This window comes from Ictidomys tridecemlineatus, chromosome 2, assembly GCF_052094955.1.
Source record: "Ictidomys tridecemlineatus isolate mIctTri1 chromosome 2, mIctTri1.hap1, whole genome shotgun sequence".
Classification (NCBI taxonomy): Eukaryota; Metazoa; Chordata; class Mammalia; order Rodentia; family Sciuridae; genus Ictidomys; species Ictidomys tridecemlineatus.
The window spans coordinates 133,210,374-133,232,065 of record NC_135478.1 but is presented as its reverse complement, the minus strand read 5'-3'; the positions used below and the strand labels follow the sequence as shown (position 1 = coordinate 133,232,065).

Genomic DNA, 21,692 nt, shown 5'->3' with positions numbered 1-21,692 from the left:
CTATACTAGATATAGGAAAAAAAGTGAAAGCTGTACATTTCATCTTATGAAGCTATCATAATTTTGCTAACAAAACCAAACAAAAAGCAACAGCCATTGGCACAACCTCAGGTACATCCATGCCATGATCTTAAATTAAAAAAAAAAAAAAGACTGAATGCAACAACTTGGGGAAATCTTAAGGAATGTTAAGGAATTGTGCTGGAGTGAAAAAAGCCAATCTCAGAGGATTACATATTATATGATTCCATTTATATAATATTCTTGGAATGATAAAATCACAGAAATGAAGAACAGATTAGTAGTTGGCTGGGTCAGGAGTGAAAAGAGGATGAATATAATTACAAAAGGAAAATGTGAAGGATCCATGTATTAATGAAACTTCTTCCACTGAATGTGGAAGTGGATACATGAATTTGCACGGTGATAAAATTGAATAGAACTAAATACACACAATTACACATAAAAGTAGGGAACTTGGGAATTTAAAAAAAAAAAACTATGGGCAAAACTCACTTGACTTCTAAAAAACACTTATTTAAAAATGAAATGTTTGGAATTGGTGATGTGCTCAGTGGTGGAATGAATGCTTAACACTCAGGACCCTGTATTTGATTCCTACCACTAAAAAAAGAAATGTTAAATTAGACATGTATTTAGAATGACCCACCACAATTAAATAGATTTTTCTCCCAAAGATGTAAGGGACATTTACTATTAGCAAACCTGTGATCACTAGAATCTTTTTTAAAAAAATTTTTTTTAGTTATAGATAGACACAATACCTTTATTTTATTTATTTATTTATTTTTATGTGGTGCTGAGGCTTGAACTCTGTGCCCCCACATGTGCTGACAAGCGCTCTACCACTGAGCCACAAAGCCAGCCCCTATCACTAGTAACTTAACCAATAGTTTATAAGGTGTTGAAGAATTTCAGTTGACAATTTTAAGAAATGTTAAATAGTACTTAATAAAAATCAAATACATATTTATGTATTTTTTAATTTAAAATTTTTTAGTTATATATGGACACAATACATTTATTTTATTTATTTATCTTTATGTAGTGCTGAGGATGGAACCCAGTGCCTCACACATGCCAGGCGAGCACTCTACCACTGAGACACAATCCCAGCCCTCATATTTATATTTTAAAAATAAAAAAGCATTTGAATAAAAAGGCAATTCCAAAATATGAGATGTTATCACCAATATTACAAGAAAAGAGTTAAAAATATAAAAGTCCTTCAAAATTATCATTTGCAAATGAAAATCAAAGAGGATGTACTTAAAACATGGGATGTAGCAGCTTATGGGGCTTAGTAAAAAGGTCATTCTACTATGAATGTGTGTTACTCAGCTTTGTATTACTGTGACAAAATACCTGAAATGATCAATTTATAAGTAGGAAAGATGTATTTTGACTCACAGTTTCAGAAGTGTCACCTATGGTCACTTGACCCTGTTGCTTTGGGCCAGTGGCAGCACATCACGACATGATTGCATGGAAGAGAAGGCCCATTGACCTCATGGTAACCAGAAAACAAGAAGACAGACCAGAAGAGACTGAGGTCTCAATATCCCCTTCAAGGTCATCTTCCTAATAATCTAACTTTCTTCCACTAATCTCTACTTCCTAAAGGTTTACCACCACCCAACAGCACTATCAACTGTGAACCAAACCTTCAACACACAGGCCTCTGGGGAACATTTAAAGATGCAAAATTTAATAGAATGCGAATGTGTTTTCATGGTCTAATAAAGACTTTCTTAAAACAATGGACGTCATCATATTTTGCAATTGGACCTTCATTGTTTTCCCTCCTCTTATTTAACATTGTTTTGGAAGTTCTCACCAACATTACAAAAAAGGAGATAAAAATTAAGAAGCCCTTGTGAAGGAGTCAGAGTCATCATTATTTGCAAGTGAAAATCAAAGGGAATATACTTGAAAAGTAGCTTACTTGATAGCAGCACTTAATATTAAGCAAAGTTGACACAATGACTATATAAAAAAATGAGTTTTTACCAAAAACTTTTGGCTTTGGGAGATTCTAAACAAAATCTCAATTGAACTACTTTGGAACTTAATAAAATTAATATCAGTTCATCTGGAAAAAATTAAATAATTAGACAGGAATACTTTTAAAATCTTGAAAAAGAGGAAGAGGAAGCTTACCCTACAGACATTGGCTGGAATAATGTGATGCCAGTGAAAAATTCACAGATCATTGGAACAGAAAAAAATATTCCTGAAACAGTAGTATTAAAAAAAAACTTATATGTAGTGAAATAATAGGGAATAGATGATTTGGGAAAATGGGCTCTTTGAGAAAATAATAAAATTAAAATCTCACATAATACCAAATAAGTTTAAGAAAGATGAAAGATTTAATATTAACAATTAACTCAAATTTTTAAAAAGCAAGAATAATGCATTTAAACATTTACCTCTCCTCCAGAGGAGTAATGATTTACATACCTTAATGCATGGGAATATAGAAATTTTTGTGTATTAGAAAACAAAGCAAATGTGAAAGCTAAGTGTAACTAAGCACACATTTAAATAAATAAGAAAATTTTAACATCCCATTACCAAGAGCAAAAAGGGAACAGACATATCAGACTCTCTCTAATGAAGTTGACCAAAATATATGTGTGAAACATTTTCTTCTATCAATTCCATAGTAAATTCTAATTCATGATTATTTACCATTTAACTTTCTTAAGAGTTCTTTCAAAATTACTCAGCATTTGTGAGAATATTATAAAAACATGATAAATGTACTGTGGTAAGAGGATATATCTGTACTGCTATCACAAAGATAGCTTTTTATTATAGATCAATAATTTTAAATAACTTTTCTAACTTTTAGCTCAATAATCAATTCAATTTTTTAGTAATTATACTAAAAAAATTACCATATATTCATAAATATAAAGAAACTTCTTTAATTTATAAACATCTATGTATTTACTTAAATAATAAAGTCTACTTTTAATAGTTATTAATTTATTTTTTACTTGTATGTTTAAATTTTTATGTTATTTAAACATGTTGATATGCTTGGGGCTTTTTCAACTCACATTTTTGTCTTTTTCAAATTCTTTACTTGTATTTTTGACAATCACTACCATCACTTTTTTAAAAATCACCCCAATAGTGATTTTTATTAAGTTAGTTACTTTATAAAATGTTGCAGGGGTCATAATTGTTAACAGCTTTCTCAAACTGGTTAACTGGTGCACTTTGCATCAGTGTTTTATATAACATTACATTCTTCCCCATATTTTTATTGGTGCATTTAGTTGTACATAATGGTGAGATTTGTTGTTACACATTCATACATGCACACAATATAACAATATAATTTGGCCAATATTATTCCCAATCTTTCTTAGGCTAATGGTTTTTTGAAGCTTTCCAGTTAGACATGTAGCCTTCTCCAAATCTGTATGAGATGCTGTCTTGGCAAATTTTATTGCAAGTTACAAATATTGATATATAACATTAGAAGAGTTGTTATTTACCTTTGTCCTGGGGTGGAGAATTTTTTTTAATCTTCATAACAAAACAACTTCCTGGATAAGTTTTTATAGAACTCTTCAAAAGGCTATTTCTAATGACAGCTAACACTTGATATTTATAACTTCATACTTGCCAGATGACTTTCTAAATTTATGTAAAATTTCTTTGCCTGCTTTTGTTAGGTGACATCCAAAAATATCTATAATTAGCATTGATTGAGGTCAGGTAAGGTTCATCTATCTTCACCAAACATTATATCTTGTTCAAAAGAGAGTAATTCAGAGATGGTCCTATAGAACAAAAGATGTCTTTTTAAAAAAAATTTAATAACTGTCTCTTTTAAGAGAGGCAATTTTTAAAGAATAACTTTTACCCTATATAGGAACATATACAGGTATCATATATACCACAAGGATTTAGGAACAAGAGTATTGAAGCATTATTTTAAAACAATTTTTTTAAAGTCAAATATCTAGTTACTGAAATTAATTATTAATTGTTATTCACCCATTGCACTTACTACCATAAACTCATTAAAATTCTGTGTTAGAAGGATATTTAATAACTTAGGGAAATGATCATGAAATAATAATTGAAAAAATTCTTATAACAAAATTGTACCTTCAGTTGTGGAGAAAATATATAGAGATTTGCATATGTGCAGGGGAAAAGACGAGGGGGAAATCACCAAAATAATTTGGTGATTATTTTTAGGTTGTGACATTAGGGATGATTTGGGTTATCTTCATTCAAGTAATGAGCAAATTCATAATGCTCCTGTCCCCATCTAGCTAGATGAGTTTGGAGTAGACTTTTTAAAATGTGGTGGCGGGAGTGGGGCACAGGAATAAGCATGAATCCTGAGCCCTGTAACGTTTCCTTACCTTACCAACTCCAATTGGCCTGCTCTCACAGTATGCTTTGCTTCACCTGTCTGTCTGCAGTCTTTTTTTGTGGACCACAACAGTCGAGCTACCACTTTCATTGACCCCCGAATCCCTCTTCAGAATGGTCGTCTTCCCAATCATCTGACTCATCGACAGCACCTCCAGAGGCTCCGAAGTTACAGCGCTGGAGAGGTAATGAACCCCATATCACCAGCACCACCCCAGTCCTACTGCACACCATTCACAGTCTCTAATCTGGTGAGGCCAGAACTATTTCTTAGTGACCAGGATCTATGTTTATCTGCTCCATGGAAATGAAGTCATGCATATACTATGCTCTAGAAAAATGAATGACCACTGTGGTGGACCCACTTATCCCTCCACATTTGTCTTCAGATTGCCTTCCTTCTGCCTTCCTATTTGTCCAAATCACCACTACTAAAAATTGATGTAGTGTAAGGAAACTGAAAATGCAGTCAGGAGATCCCACAGTTCTGCCTGTAGCTGCCCCTGCTGAGGTCTGCCAATCACCTGTGAATAGTGAGGAGACTATGGAATTGCTATGCAGTGTATGACTAGCTTTAAAAGTCTACCTCCATACCTCCATTTAAGATCCTGGAGAAGACTTCAGGAAAATGTATACATTGACTAAAAATTGGGGGGAAATTAGTAGGCCCCAGGAATACTCTTTTATACTTCCAATCAGTTCCTGATAATATTATGAGCAAATCACTTTTTTTAATCCCCCCCCCCCCAAATCTGGGCCCTCTTTTCACAGAAACCACCAGGATCTCAGAAGATAGGGGATCTGAGAACAATTTCCCATAAAATAGCTTGTAGAATTGGATTACAATGAAGTGGGGGAAAGGGGTGTAGGGAAGAAAGGAATATGTATTTCTTCCCCACAGAAAGTGTTTCCAGAGAGGGCCGCAGGGCTGTCTCAGGAAAAACTGGGAAGATTGCAATCTGCCTGGCAGCCATTCCCTCCAGATAGCAAATCTAAGTCTCAAGGGAGGAAGGATCCTGTCATTGATGTATGGAACTGATGATGTACTACTTTCTCAGGAGTAGTCCTCTGTGTAGTCTGAGAGATGTAACTGTTTCCACACAAGAGCACTTACGACTTCATGCCAAAATGGGCGACAAAATGAATTTTTCTTTCATGGGTTCACCTTAGGTGCTATTGTTTTAAAATCCTGCTGAAGCATGTTATATGTTTCCTTCTGTACATACATGTGAATGTGGCCATGCAGAGAGGAGTATTATACATCCCTGAGCATTGCATGGGTACCAGGCCCCTCTAGGTGAAGATGTTTTTATAGACTAGAGAAAGCAATGCCCCGGTGTCTCAACACATCATGCATAGTTCCCCTCCATACTGGCACTTTTATAACACTTCAGAAAGAAACTGTGTTTTAGTCATCTTGTACTTCAGAAAGTACTTCTAGAAATTATACAAGAATAAATTCTAAATTCCACATCAATTCAAAATATGCTATTTTACTTTATTTAAAATGTCCAAGCTCCTTAATATCATTGAGGAAATTTCAGTATTAATATAACTATAAGTTATAAGGAAGCTACGCACCAGAGACATATTTATTGCCAATAAAATAAAAATATCAATTACCTAATGCAAATATCAATTACCTAATTAATAAAATTCATACACCTTTGAAGATATAGATCTCTTCCAATTATAAGAAATTCACCTGAAAACATAAATATTAAAAACTTTTCTAATAAAAAGAACAAGATTGAGACCAGGGGTACAACTTGCATTACCTGTTAAATAGCCCAAATATAGTTTATTTAATATCAAAATTCATAGCAAAGTGCCATCTGCATCAGTCAAGAACTAGCTGAAAGACTAATGCATGGCAATGAGAGGACGTGAATGTGCATCAGCCATCTGTGTACTTCCTAATGTATCCACTCCCAAAATTGGATGTACTGATTCTGTACATCCAATTTTCAACCTAATCCCACCCTCTGCCCTGCTCTTTCTTCAGGTAGCTTCAAACTGGCACATAGGAAACTAAAAAAATAACAGGGAGAGGTTGTGTTTTAATCATCTTTTTCACCGATGTGACTAAAAGATCTGAACAGAACAATTTTAGGGGAGGAAAAGTTTTTTTGAGGGATTACAGTTTCAGAGTCCTTAGTTAAAACAAAACAGTTAGCTTCATTCCTTGGGACTTGAGATGAGGCAGAACATCAAGGCAGAAGAGTGTGGTGGTGGGAAGCAACTCACATGATGATAAGGAAGTAAAGAAAGAGAGAGACTCTAATCTCCAGATACAAAATATATACCTCAAAGCCACTTCGCCCAGTGCTCACTTCCTCCAGCCACACTCTAGACACCTTCAGTTCCACTCAGTTAATCCCTATCAGGGGATTAATTCACTGATTGGGTTAAGACTCTCACAACCTAATCATCTCTCCTCTAAACCTTCTTGCATTGTCTCACATTTGAGCTTTTGGGGGAGACTTCAGATCCAAACCATAAGAGAAACCAGAAAACAAAGACCCAGTCTCTAAGGAAGCAAATATCTGGTTGCTTCTACTGGAAAAGTGTAGGGAATGAGGAGATAGTAAGGACTATTGTACAAATACAGAGGAGGGATGCAATGGAAGATATTGACTGTGTTTGTTATAATGTGGTTTTAATCAACAAATATTGATTTAGTATATGGCTTGCTATGAGCATTGTGGAATATAAAGAAGTATGAGACAATCACTCCCCTGGAAAAGTTTTATTCTATTTTTGAAGTCAGGCCAAAACTTCACAGAGAATTAAGTAACGGGAGAATCAGAATATGAGAGAGTGCCAAGAGATGTTGGAACAAGTATCAAAGAAGTTCAAAAAGGGCAAAAGATAGGTATCTTTTAAAATAAGTACCTGACCTAAAATTTGGAAATTGGTAAAAATCTAGTTAGGTACAAAGGAGGAAGAAGGGCAACCTCACAGAGCATAGCCTAAGGCTCAGAGTTAGAACTGAGAAAAAACAGTCAGGAGACAGAGAACAGTTCAGTGTAACCAAAATAGCAAATTTCTACTGGCTAAGTCTTGGTTTTTGGAAAGCTTTGAATGTCCCATTGAAGAGTTGGGATTTTTTTAAAGAGTGCATTGAATTAATTCAAGGAAAGTAATGTGATTATTTTTGTATAAAAATAGACTTTAGAGATCATTTCTCTATTGTTTCTCAACAGAGAAAGAATATTGGCATTGTGGGGCAGGACAATTCTTTGATGTGTAGAATTGTCCTATAAGCTTTCCATACCTTGCAGCTTAGCACCCATCCATGAAATGTCAGGAGTGCCCCTCCCCACCCATCATTATGACAGTGAAAACAAGACCAAAAAAAAAAAAAAAGCAAAACAAAAAGCCCTATGTTAGTCAGGATTCCTCAAAGAAACAGAATTGATAAAAGAGATGGATGGGTGGATGGATGCAGAGATAGATAGAGGAAATGAGAAGTGACTTATTATATTAATTGGTTAATCCTATTATGAACTGAGTAGTCCCATGAAATGCTATCTAAACAATGGGAAACCAAGAAAACTAGAAGCATACCTCAGTTCAAATCTGAAGGCTAAACATCTTTTGAATTATTCTTTAACTCACCTGGAAATTTTCCAGGCAAATTCCAGAATATAGTTATCAGGAATATAGGACTTATGCATAAAAAGATCATTATTTACCACTTTCACTTGCACTTTAATGCAGTGACATATCTGCCTGCAATTGTATTAAAGAACCAACAGCTGGACGCAGTGATGCTCGCCTGTAATCCCAGAGGTTCAGGAGGCTGAGACAGGAGGAGTATAAGTTCAAGGCCAGCCTCAGAAATTTAGCAAGGTTTTAAGCAACTTAGCAAGACCCAGTCTCAAAATAAAAAGGGCTAGGGATGTAACTCAGAGGGTAAATGCCCCTGGTAGAGGTTGGGAGAGGCTCTCCTAATAACTTCCAAATGGAATTGGACATAGATAAATGCAAAGAGTATAAAGAGCTATGAATATCAGGTCTCATCTCACCATAGGTAAAGAAATCACTGAAGGTTAACAAATTTGTCTTGTTTTTACTATAGTTAGCAATATCAATTAACATTAATAAGGAAGGATAAGCAGAACACATCATTTTCACTTCTTTTACTACCTTATCTTGGTTGGGTTAGAAAATCACTAGTTAGAAAATTTCTGGAAGCTATACACAGAAAAACTCAACAAAGATTGCTTAAGGAAAATTCAAGGGTCTGGAAGGAGGGAGAAACATTTCACTGCGAAACAGAAATCATCTTTAGTTATTCTTTGCCATGAGTTTCTTGGACATCAAAAGTCATTTCACTGGCTCAGCTGATATGGAGATGTCATTCAAGGTGCCTGCCTGTAGGGAAAATAATTTCTACATTACTTTCTAAAATTAGTAAATGCTCTCTTAATCCTTTATAATCAACACTTAATTATAAGTTTTCTTGGAAATTTATAAAATTCATACACCTTTGAATATAAACTTTCTTAATTATAAACAATATGTACTGGATACAGAAAACTTTAAAGAACTTGGAAGAACGTTTAAAAAATGAGCATAATTCCCCATCTGGAAGCACTCCTTGGTGCACATAGAAGGAAAAACTTTGATCATATTGTCTACGGTTCTGAATCCTACTTTACCTTTACAGTATACCTTATAGATAATTTCCACATCATTAAAATTATTCCATGAATTCTACTATGGTTCTACTATGTACATTATGTTTGTTGTCACTTTTGACATTATAGAAATACTGAACAACTCAAATGTAGATCTCTCTTTTGTTTTCTTAATTCTGAAAACTTTGTTAACAAACAAACAAAAAAAAACTAAAGATGGTGTTCATTCATTATTTTGGCCTTTCCTCTCAACTGGTTGATTTTTTTTTTTTAATTTAGGTCTCCAGTGTTCTCAGAGGAGCATTAACTGATTGTTAACCCAATCAGTCTAAATTCTGTAATTTTTAATCATGACTTTTAAAAAATACCAATATACACTTGCAAATTGCAATGCTGAAGAGAAGCTTGTGTACTAGCCACTGAAAACTATTTTCTTAGGATATATATTCTGTTTTGCCTGGGGAGTTCAATGTTTGCAATTTTCACATTTACAACTATGATTAAAGCTGTCAACATCAAAAGAAAAAGAAATACTAAAAGTAAGCCCCAACTGCACCGAGTTTTCATTAGTCATAGAATGATCAATCATAATGTGTCTGGGGAAAGGCGGATCACCAGGGCACCTGGGGCCCTTCTCTTCTGCGATGCTTCCTCCTCCTCCTCCTCTTCTTTCTTCTTCTCCTCTCTTTCTCTCAATATCCCCTCTCTCTCTCTCTCTCTCTCTCTCTCTCTCTCTCTCTCTCTCTCTCTCTCTCTCTCTCTCCCTCTCTCTTTCTGTCACACACACATACACACACACACACACACATTTTTTCTGTCTCACCCACATTTTTTCACATTTTTAGTTGGTGCTTTATAGTTGTATATAATGATAGAATTGCTATAACATATTTGTACATGCATGCAATATGTTGGCTAATATAACTTAGCCAATATCACTCCCCAGCACTTACCCCCTCCTTCTGCACCTCCCACCTCCTGATTCCTTTCCCCCACTGGTTTCCCTTTGTTTTCATGAGATCCCCACCCTCCCTCCAACTTCCTTTTACTTTTCCCTCTCTAGCTTCCATATATGAGAGAAAAAGCACAACGCTTGACCTTCTGAGTATATCTTATTTTGCTTAACATAATGGTCTCTGGTTCCATCTATTTCCTTAAAATGACATAATTTCATTTTCAAGGCTGAATAAAACATCATTGTGTATATATTCCACATTTTCTTTATCCATTCACCCATTGATGGACATCTAGGCTGGTTCCATAGTTTGGCTACTGTGAAATGTGCTGCTATGAACCTGGGTATGTATGTATCTTTAATTTTTTTAGGATAAATACTGAGGAGTAATATAGCTGGATCATATGGTGGTTTCATGCCTGGTCTTTTTAGAAACCTCCATATTGATTTCCATAGTGATTGTACTAATTTACAATCTCAGCAGCAATGTAAAAGTGTTCCTTCTCTCCACATTCTCTCCAGCATTTAATATGATTTGTATGCTTGATGACTGCCACTCTGACGGTGTAAAGTGAAATCTCAGTGTAGTTTATTTTTTTAAGTGTAGTTTTTATTAGCATTTCCCAAATTACTAATGATGTTGAATATTTTTTATATATTTGTTGGCCACTTATATTTCTTCTTTTGAGAAGGTCTGTGTAATTCACTTGCCCATTTTTAACTGGGTTATTCATTTTTTGGTGTAAGGTTTTTTATTTCTTTATATAGATATTAAATATCTAGATATTAAAGAGTAGAAAGCAAAGATTTTCCTCCAATTTTATGAGTTCTATCTTCACATTTATAATTGTTACCTTTTCTATGCAGAAGCTTTTTAATTTGATGCTATCTCATTTATTAACTCTTAGCATTATTTCCTGAGCTTTAGGGGTCCTATTGAGAAAGTCATTGCCTATGCCTGTAGGCTGGAGTATTGACTCTACATTTTCTTCTGGAAATTGCAAAACTTTTCTGGTCTAATTCCTACATCTTCGATCCATTTTGAGTTGATTTTTGTGCAGGGTGAGAGATAATGGTCTAGTTTTATTCTTCCACACATGGATAACCCGTTTTCCCAGCACCATTTGTTTAAAAGACTGGCTTTTCTCCAATGTAGGATTTTGGTGCCTTTGTGAAGGATCAGATGACCATAGATGTGTGAGTTTGTCTCTGTTTTCTATTCTATATGAAATATGTCTATTTTTATGTCTATTTTGTCTATTTTTTGTCTATATGTCTATTTTTATGCCAGTACCATGCAGTTTTTGCTATGGTAGCTCTGTAGTATAATTTGAAATCAGGTATTGTGATGCCTTCAGCATTGCTTTTTTGGCTTGAAATTGTTTTGTCCAAAAACAATTTCTGCATCTTTTGTTCTTCCAAATGAATTTTAGGACCGCTTTTTCTAGTTCTGTGAAGAATGTCATTGCTATATTTTTTATCATATTAGAGGTTATCTTTTTAATTTCATTATTAATTTGTTCTAATTAGTCATATATGACAGTAGAATGCATTTTGACATATTGATCATTGTTATTTTGATGGGGATTGTATTGAATCTGTATATTGCTCTTGGTTGAATCACCATTTTAACAATATTAATTCAACCTATCCATGAATATGGGAGGTCTTTCCATCTACTTGTGTCTTTTTCAGTGTTCTCTAGTTTTCATTGTAAAGGTCTTTCACCTACTTGGTTAAATTTATTCCTAGGTTTGTTTGTTTATTGGCTGAGGCTATTGTGAATAGAATTGTTTCTCTGATTTCTTTCTCAGAAGATTCATTATTGGTATATAGGAAAGCTATTGATTTTTGTATGTTGATTTTTAGAATCTGCTACTTAGCCAAATTGGTTTATTAGCTCTAGAAGTTTTTTGGTGCAGTTTTTTTTTGAAACTTCTAGGTAAAAGATCTTATAGGCACTGATAATTGACTTCTTCCTTTCCTATTTTTATTCCTTTTATTTACTTCTCTTTCCTAATTGCTATGGCTAGAATTTCTTGCACTATATTAAATAAGAGTGATGAGAGTGGGCATCTGTTATGGTTTGGAAGTGAAGTGTCCCCCAAAAGCTCACATGTGAGACAAGGCAAGAAAGTTTGGAAAAGAAATTTTTAGTTGTGAAAGTCTACACTCAATTAGTGAATTAATGGGATTAACTGATTGGTAACTGTAGGAGGTGGGGGATTGGAGGTTTGGCTTTGGGGTACACATTTATATCTGGAATTGATTTGTTCTTTTTTAAGGGCTTTGAAATGCATCATTAGGTTGTTGGAATCTTTCTGATTTTGTTATGTAGGCATCTCTCTGCTGTCTGATCATTATGTGAGCTGCTTCCCTCTGCCACATTCTTCTGCCATGATGTTCAGCCTCACCTCAAACCCTGAGGAATGGAGCTGGCTTTCTATGGACTAAGGCACGAGCCCTCAAATAAACTTTTCCTCCTCTACAATTGTTCTGGCTGGGTCTTTTAGTCACAGCAGTGAGAAAGCTGACTAAACCATCTTTGTCTTGTCCCAAGTTTTAAAGGAAATGCTTTTAGTTTTCCCCATTTACTATGAGACTGACTTTGGGCTTTTCATATATAGCCTTTATAATGTTGAGGCACGTTCCTTCTATCCCTAGATTCTTCAATGTTTTCGAAGGCTTTCTCTGCATCTGATGAGATGACTGTACAATTTTTGTCCTTAATTCTATTTGGATAATAAAATTATGTATTACATGTGATAAATTATATTTATTATTTGTGTATGTTAAACCATCCTTGCATTTCTGGAATATAACCAACTTGGTAGTGGAGTACAATCTTCCTAATATGCTGTTAAATGTCATTTTCTAACATTTTATTAAGTATTTTTGTATCTATGCTCATCAGAAATATTAGTCTGTAGTTTTCTTTCATGTGTCCTTATCTGGTTTGGGTATGAGTGTGATATTGGCTTCATAGATTGAATTTGGAAGTGTCCCATCCCTTTCTATTTCATATAATAGTTTTAGGAGTATTGGCATTGGCCCTTCTTTATTGCTCTGCTAGCATTCAACTGAGAATCCATCTGGTTCTGGAATTTTTGTTGTTATTGTTGGAAGGTACTTTTTTAATTGCTTCTATCTCATTACAAGTTACTGGTGTGTTTAAGATTTCTATTTCCTCTTGATTCAATTTTGGCAGATTCTATTTGTCTAGAAATGTATCTGTTTCTTCTAGATTTTCCAAGTTATTGGAGTATACGTTTTCAAAATAGTCCCTAATGATCTGCTGGATTTCTGAGATGTCTGTAATGATTTCAACTGTTTCCCCTCTAATCTTATTAATTTGGTTTTTCTCCCTTTCTTTTTTTTAAATATTTTTTTAGTTGTTGATAGACCTTTATGTTATTCATTTATATGTGGTGCTGAGAATCGAACCCAGCACCTCACACATGCCAGGCAACTGCACTACCACTGAGCCACAGCCACAGCCCTCTGTCTTGCTTTTGGTTAGTTTGGATAAGGGTTTATCATTCTCGTTTATATATTCAAAGAAACACCTCTTAATTTTATTGATCCTTTGTATTGTGTTTTATTCTCAAGTTCATTGATTTCAGCTCTGGCCTTAATTATGCCTTCTTTCTGCTGGTTTTGGAATTGATTTGTTCTTTTTCAAGGGCTTTGAAATGCATTATTAGGTTGTTGGAATCTTTCTGATTTTGTTATGTAGGCATCCATAACTATAAACTTTCCTCTTGGAACTGCCTCCATTGCATCCCAGGGGCTCTGGTATGTTGTATCACTATTCTCATTTGAGTTTCTTTTTTTTTTTAAAGAGAGAGACAGAGAAGAGCAAGAGAGTGTTTTTTAATATTTATTTTTTTAGTTTTCGGTGGACACAACATCTTTATTTCATTTTTATGTGGTGCTGAGGATAGAACCCAGTACCCCGTGCATGCCAGGTGAGCGCGTTACCACTTGAGCCACATCCCCAACCCGAGTCTCAATTTCTTTATTTATTTATCCCTTGATTTCTTCTATCTCCATTCATCATAATCTTCATGTGTTTATATAGTTTTGTAGGATTTTGTCATGTTGATTTCTAATTTCATTCCTTTATTATCTGATAAGATGCAAGGAATTATATCAGTTTTTATATATACGTGATCTCTAAGAGTTGGTTTGTGGCCTAAAATATGGTTATTTTGGAGAATGTTCCATGAGTCACTGAGAAGTGTATTGAACTATTGCTAGGTGAAATAGTCTATAGATTGTGACGTTCTCTCTCAAAAGCTTAAGTACCTCCACATTGGTTTATCTTGGTGCCCATATGGCCTCTTTCTTGGCTTTTCTGTGCTCATTTCCTGCAACTTTCCTCATAGACATTTCTCAGCACTGGCATTTCTTAATCCTGGTGGGTGGGGGGTCTCCACTGCAGCTTCAGCTTCCTCCTCACATCTCCAAGTATCATCCTTTCAGAGGCAGCCCACAGGGACTCTGAACCTGCTGCACTTTGCCTGGCCTCCCAGGCCTTCCTTTGAAATCTTAGTGGAAGCCTCCATGACCCCTTAACTCCAGCATCCTACATTCCTACAGAACCAGCACTCCATAGTTGCTGCCAAGCTCTGCCACTATCTTGAGCAGCAGCCAAGTCTCTAAGCTTCTGGATGACAGAGCATAGTAAAACAACTTCCTAGGACCCCCTGGGCAAGCAGGGTCTCTACTCAAAACAATTTTTTCTTTTACACTGTTGACCCCCACTGGTCTCTACTCAAAACAATTTTTTCTTTTACACTGTTGAGGCTAAGATGGGTATGTCTTAACAATTCTTGAGATGCCCTCAAGTCATCTTTCCTATTGTTTTGGGTAAAGTAGTTAGCTCCTTTAGTGGTTATAAGTTTTTTAACAACCACACCTTCCATAGCACCAGTTTTACTCACAATTTTCTGGTCAAACATCAATTAAATCTTTCTGCTTTGCTTTTCTGCTCCTGATGATCACAATAAACTTGGCTAAAAACTGCCTGCAATATACATGACACTGCCTGAACACTTTACTGCCTAGAAATTTCTTCTGCCAGATTAAGAAGTTCATCACCTTCAGACTCATAGGCTCCGCAAAAGACTAGGCATGGAACCACCATATGACCCAGCTAGACCACTTCTCAGTATTTACCCTGAACAATGAAAGTCATTCAGTTATAATGATACATGCATACCCATGTTTATAGCAGCACAATTCATAATCGCCAAACTATGGAACCACCCTTGATGTCCATATACATATACATATATATGCCCATGAACCAATTAGTGCAGCAAGAACACATACACACAAACACAATGGAAAATAGATTCCTAATGAAAAATGAAGAATTGTCTCCATGGAGAGGTCAAAAGAGTTGACAAGAATACATGGTGACTGCCTATGCCCAATTGTCCTTCTTTCCATTTCTTCTTGGGCTAATCTACTGAGAGACAGAGAAAGAGAGCATAAGGACTGGGAGTTATTGACCCCTTCCTCTTTCAATGTGCCAAATAGTGGCCTAAGACTGAAGCTGGTTGAAATACCTCTCAGCTTCCTTTCTCACCTATATAAAGTAGGATAAAATGGTGGTGGCGGGGGGGGGGGTACTATAGTGGAGCTTTGTCTACACAGACCACCAGATCAATGTACTCCTGGGGTGGAGGGGAGTTTTAGCAGGTGGGGCTTAGGAATAATCAGGCCTCAGGGGCTTTGTTTGGTGGTGTCTGCTCTGGGAAGATTAGATCAGAATTTGTGGTGATACAAGATACTGTATGAAGTGAAGCCAGTTCAGTGAGTGAACTCACAGTAAGTGCTCAATAAAGAATGCACTTTGAGTATAGTCAACACTGTTTTAAAGAGCGAGTCCTATATTGAAATCCAGTTCTCACCATAAGAAGGGTTATGAATCAGTCTTACTTATAATATGTATGTAGAATTTCTCTCTTTATCATATTTTGATGAGAATGTTTCTTAGTCTATTCAGTATATTAATTTGATTAATATCCATGACAGTTGACACAATCACTTTCTTAAAAACATAATTCAGGCCTGGGGTTGTGACTCAGTGGTAGAGTACTTTCCTGGCATGTGTAAGGCACAGGGTTCTATCCTCAGCACCACATAAAAAGAAATAAATAAAATAAAGGGATTGTGTCCCTCTCCAACTAAAAAATATTTTTTAAAAAATTTTAAAGGAAAGAAAAAACATAATATAGCATATTAACTACTCATTCATTTTTAGAAACTTGCTTATTTTACCATCACCTGGAAGATCGTAACCTTATTATTATTTTTTTAACTTAGGTAATGTCAGGATCTTTTACCCCTCGTGTTTAAAAATCAGTATCAAAAGATCATCTGAAAATGGTGACAGATTTTTCAATCTTACACTTTTATTTTAAAATTAGGCCTCAGAAGTCTCTAGAAACAGAGGAGCCTCCTTACTGGCCAGGCCAGGACACAGCCTAGTAGCTGCTATTCGAAGCCAACACCAACATGAAGCATTGCCACTGGGTATGTATAATGCTTCTTTCAACCCCTGGCTACCCAATACTTAGCCTTTTTTGTTGTTGTTGTTGCTATTGCTGTTGTTGTTATCGTGAATCCTTCAATATCCAAGATTTTGTATTTTCTTTCTGCTCTTTTATGACACTCCCCCACCTTCACTCCCATTATTCCCTCTGCCCCTTTTCACTTTAGCCTTCTTTCTTCCCCTGCCTCTCTCTTCTCTACTCTCTTCCACACCCTCGCACCCCTTTTTTCTTTATTCCATTCAATTGTTTATCAACTCTGTCCAGAAAAACATAGTTTAATTGAGGTGGTGGATTTTACTGTTGCTAGATGCAGCCTTTAATTTATAGCTCTCTTTCTGCGTATAAATGGGGAGAGTTTGCAGTCTTCATTAGCAACCTCACTACCTCTTTCCAAAACGTGTGCCCCTTGTATCAAAGGAAATGAGATGAGAAAGTCTAGATACTGAGTATTTCCATCTTTGTTACTGGGAAATCAACACATGGCCATGGGCTTAAGGATCTCTTTGAATGCTTAAAGAGTCTTTTGCCATGATATCTGTGGCAAAAGGACGAAGAAAAGATAGAAGGAAGAGAGAACTCCTCTCATGGGAGAGCTGTTTTATTCTCCCTCACCTGTTCAAGCAGAGATGAGTTAACACCCAGCAAAGAGCCTGACCTATTATGGATGCTTAACTTAGATCTGGTTCACTTTGAGTTTGATCTTTAATAAATAATAATAATGCTATTATGTCATACTTTTAAAATGCAAGAGCCTACTCTTTTTTATGTGTACTTCAAATTCCTACACTAATCCTGGTATCCAGCAGGCATTTTCCTGTTATCGGAGAAATCATGCCTGGGCTGCAGACTCAACCACAACTGTGCTCTTTTGTCTGTTTCAGCATATAATGACAAGATCGTGGCATTTCTTCGCCAGCCAAACATTTTTGAAATGCTACAAGAGCGTCAGCCAAGCTTGGCAAGAAATCACACACTCAGGTAGGGCTCATCCCTCACCCCTAGAGCTCTAGGTCTTTCTAGATTTTCTTTTTCTTTTTCAGATGGGAAAACACTTCCATGGAGAGAGAGAGGAGAAGAAACTTCTATTGCATTTTATTCTTGCATTTAAATTGTAACCTGAATCCTCAAAATGAAAGACCCAGTGTTCTGGAAAGTAGCAGTAGCAGACATAGTCATATTGTCAAGTTACCTATTTAGATGATGCTGAAGTGATTTCCACTGACTTAGAGATAAACACAGAAAGGAAACCAAATAGTTGTCATTGAAGACTACTCATATGAGGCACCATATAAATTATTTTTTATTTTAAAATTTGTTAGTAGTAAACAGAACTTTGAGTCACCATATACAAAAACCAACCAACAAACATAGTTGTCCTAACAACTTCAATCCTAGCATCCATTAGAGACATTTCTGAGCAGGTGTCTCTGAAATCAAATTACTGCATTTGGAAAGGACAGCCACCTGGACTAAAAAAAGAGGAAATATTCCCTGAACATAATCTTGCTTTCTCACCCAGAAACTCAAAATCTCTCTTCTTCAGTTCACTATTTAACATTTCAAAAACCTAACATGCATGGGGGTTAAGGGTGTGGCCCTTTGGGGTTTGAAATCTTACTCCAGCTCAGGGTCCCTAATAGAGGGACCTATTATTCAATCCTCTGTCCCCTGTCTCATCACTGGGACGAGGTCACAATGTGAGAGTTGTTGGAAAGCTTCAGTGAGGATGCCCGTAAAGAATTAGAGAAGGGAAGTGGAGTAGAAACTCAGTTCATGACTGTCTCTAATTCTTCCTTTCCCATTTGGTGGCCTCTTGAATCTGGCTGGTACCTATAATGCTATAATACTCTACTTTGAGTTCCTCAGTGAATCACTAACACCTTGGAATAACCATTTGAATCCTTGCCAACTCCTCCAGATGGCTCTCTCACTACTCTTTCCACTCACTGCCCCCTCATTAACACCTCTTTTCCCTGCAGTTTTGCTCTATAAATTAGAACTCCCATTCTCTCTGCTGCCCCTGACCTCAAACCCCCACCACCCCCACCCCCACCCCCACCCCGACCTTCACCTGTGAATATTAACCTCTGTGCATTCTCTCTTCCAGTCCTTTTCTCTTCTCCCTGCCAGGGCCCAAGTTTGGGTCCTTATCATTTCTCCCCTCGATTTCACAAGGGCCTCTCATAAGATATCCCCTACCACCCACCCCATGACAACTAGAGTTACCTGCTGATAGCACAGACCAAACCGTGTTCCCCCTGCCCTCCAAAAAGGCTCACAGAGCTCCCTGTGAATGAAGTGAAGTCACGATTTCTAAGCACAGCATCCGTGGTCTTCAAAGTCTGGCCCTCACCTAACTCTCCCTCTGCACTGTTTTATCCTCCAAGGGTTTCTGCCTCCACCACACAAGCCCCTGCTATCTTTTCCATTAAGGGCATCTCATCCTCCTCCTTCTTTTTTTTTTTTTTTTTTTTTTAATTGGTACCAGGGATTTCACTCAGGGTCCCATAACCACTGCCCTTTTTATTTTTTATTTTGAGACAGAGTCTCATTACGTTGCTTCCGGCCTTGCTAAGTGCAGAGGCTGGCTATGCACCACTGCACCTGATTATCTCAGCTCCTTTTAAAGACTCAGATCAAATGTAAAATTTCAGTGATCCAGGCAGACGTTAGTATTTTTCTTTTCTAGTTTTAATAGCGTTCTTTTTGCACCTCTCAGATACTTTTAGATCTCTTGGATTCTGTCATTTGCTTGTCTCCCTACACACTGTCAGTCCTTTGGAGAAGGGCCTTCAACTTCCTTATCTTTGTATTTGCTCTGTCCCTCAGAACCTGATCTTCTACTTAAAGATTGGAAACATTACTTTTTTTTTTTTTTTCCGTTTTGTCTGTGCTGGGGATCAAACCTAGGTCCTCCCACATGTTCAGTTAGGGAGCAACCACTGAGCTACATCCCCAGTCCCTGTTCAACTCGTAAGAATGACCTGCCTTACTTGGTCATGTAGGGCCTTTCCAGGGACGCTGCTCTTTAACTCATAACAATTTAGGGAATCCTCAAAGGATTCCATGGGGTTTGTACTACCTAAAGTGATTCTGATACATGATTGCACTTGAACATTTTGTTGTTGTTTTTACTCGTTCTACCACTAAATCATGAGTTTACTGGGTACTTTTTAGAGGAATTTAAATTGACCAAAGGCACTAGAGTATCATTTTGATCTCTAGGAAAGTTTTAAAAAAAATATTAATCCCCTATGTAAAAGAGTAGAATACATTTCCAGAGAAAAGTGAACTGTTTTTAACCTTCCTGTGTAATATCACATTTTAACAAACTTCAAGAATGCTTAAAGGTTTTGAAGTGGTATGGAATTACACAATTATAATTTTTCACAGCTGAGTGCACCTAAAATCAGGGCATGTTGGAATTGGAAGAACTTTGGAAATCACCTAGTATGGAAACTAATAGCCGTTTTAAGGTTATAGAATCCTTTGAGAATCTGATGAAAGCCATTTTCGATTCTCCCCCACATGTAAATGAAAATCTTGTGCAGATAATTTCAAGCAATTAATGGACCTTAAGGAAACTGTGGACCCCAGTTTGAGAAACCCAATATCTCATCAGAAACAGCAGGCCCACAGTGACTAGGAGAGACCTAGAGGCCGTGGCATTCAAAAGTTCACAAAAGCTTGCTCTTGGAGAAGTCTAGCTCATGAGACCAAGGAAGCTAGTCACAGCTGCTTGACTCATAACAATTTTAGGGAATCCTCAAGGGATTCCAAGGGGAATCCTTCCTCCCTTTGAAAGCAATGTGAGATCCATAAATGTGCAAGAATTGAAAAGAAAACCTCCTCTCACCAGAAACCCAAAGAAACTTTCTCTGGTCCTCAAATGGGGATCATGACCCCTGTTTTGCCATTTCTGGGGGAGCCAAGAATCTATGTCTTTGGTCCACAAAAGCCGTTGCTGGGTTAGGGGGTAAAGAATGTGTTCTCAGAAAACTGCTCAGCAGACATAAGTGAATTTAAAAAGCTACACATGGAGGGGGAAATGGAGCCAAAAAACCCAGAGTTAATGACGTCTCTTATGTATAAGGAGTGCCTAGCAGTCCTGATTTATTCATTCCTTCCTGCCACTAGTGCTTTTATTATACAATTGTCCTGAATTGGGATTGTGCTAGGGCTTATCTAAGCAGTAACAAGCAAACCAGACATATTCTCATAGAATCTACAGTCTACTCAGAGAGGCAGATGATGGATAAGATTTGGGTTGTTGGAGGTTTTTTATTTTTAAGCCAAATATTTAAATAATGTGTTAAGTGCCGTGAATGTCATGATCAGAATTCAGTGAGAGGGATAAAGTGCGGTTGCAGAGGAAGAGGACTTACATCCTAAACAGGGAGGACTTTTGCCAAGTAGGTGGTACTTAAGCTGAAACCTGAAGGATGAGAAAGAGTTGTTCCTGAGATGCAAGGTTGGAACACAGGGAGAGTGTACAAAGTCCCCATGGCAGGAAAAGCTTGGTGTCAGTGAGGAATGAAAGAAAGGCTTTTGGGCACAGGGGTAGATGGGGTGGGGTGGAAAGACCATGGTGACTTTGGACAGGGAGATCTTGGCAATAACTGGAAGGAGGTGGGATTTTTATTGGAAGTGCAATTTTACTGGAGAAGCAATTAAGGAGTTTTCAGCGGGAAAGAAATATGATTGTATTTTTAATGACTAGTTGGGCTTCTCTACGGAGAATAGCTAGACTGGAGCAGGAAGCTATGTGGGAGACAACATACGTAAGACATGATGGTCACATGGACCGTGGTAAACATAGATGGAGAGGAAGGAGCAGTGTGGGCGATATTGTGGAAGCAATGATACAAGGAACTGATAACAGATTGAGCACAGTATGTCTTTATAAGAGGCCAACAAGTTCCCCTTCCCTTTTTTATTTCCAGAGAGAGAGAGAGAGAGAGAGAGAGAGAGAGAAAGAGAGAGAGAATTTTTTAATATTTATTTTTCAGTTTTCGGTGGACACAATATCTTTGTTTTATTTTTATGTGGTGCTGAGGATGGAACCCAGCGCCCCTCGCATGCCAGGCGAGCGTGCTATCA

The 21,692-nt window shown here is 36.7% G+C and overlaps 1 protein-coding gene across 5 annotated transcripts in view; it reads left to right on the top strand.

The window, feature by feature from the left end:
- Hecw1 (HECT, C2 and WW domain containing E3 ubiquitin protein ligase 1) overlaps positions 1-21,692 on the top strand; it is a 405,199-nt gene that overhangs the window by 315,941 nt on the left and 67,566 nt on the right. For all 5 annotated transcript variants that reach the window (XM_040291866.2, XM_021722298.3, XM_021722299.3 and 2 more), the window contains 3 exons: positions 4,476-4,610; positions 16,467-16,572; positions 17,474-17,570. In XM_040291866.2, coding sequence (XP_040147800.2) covers positions 4,476-4,610; positions 16,467-16,572; positions 17,474-17,570 — 338 coding nt within the window. The remainder of the gene's footprint in view (positions 1-4,475; positions 4,611-16,466; positions 16,573-17,473; positions 17,571-21,692) is intronic.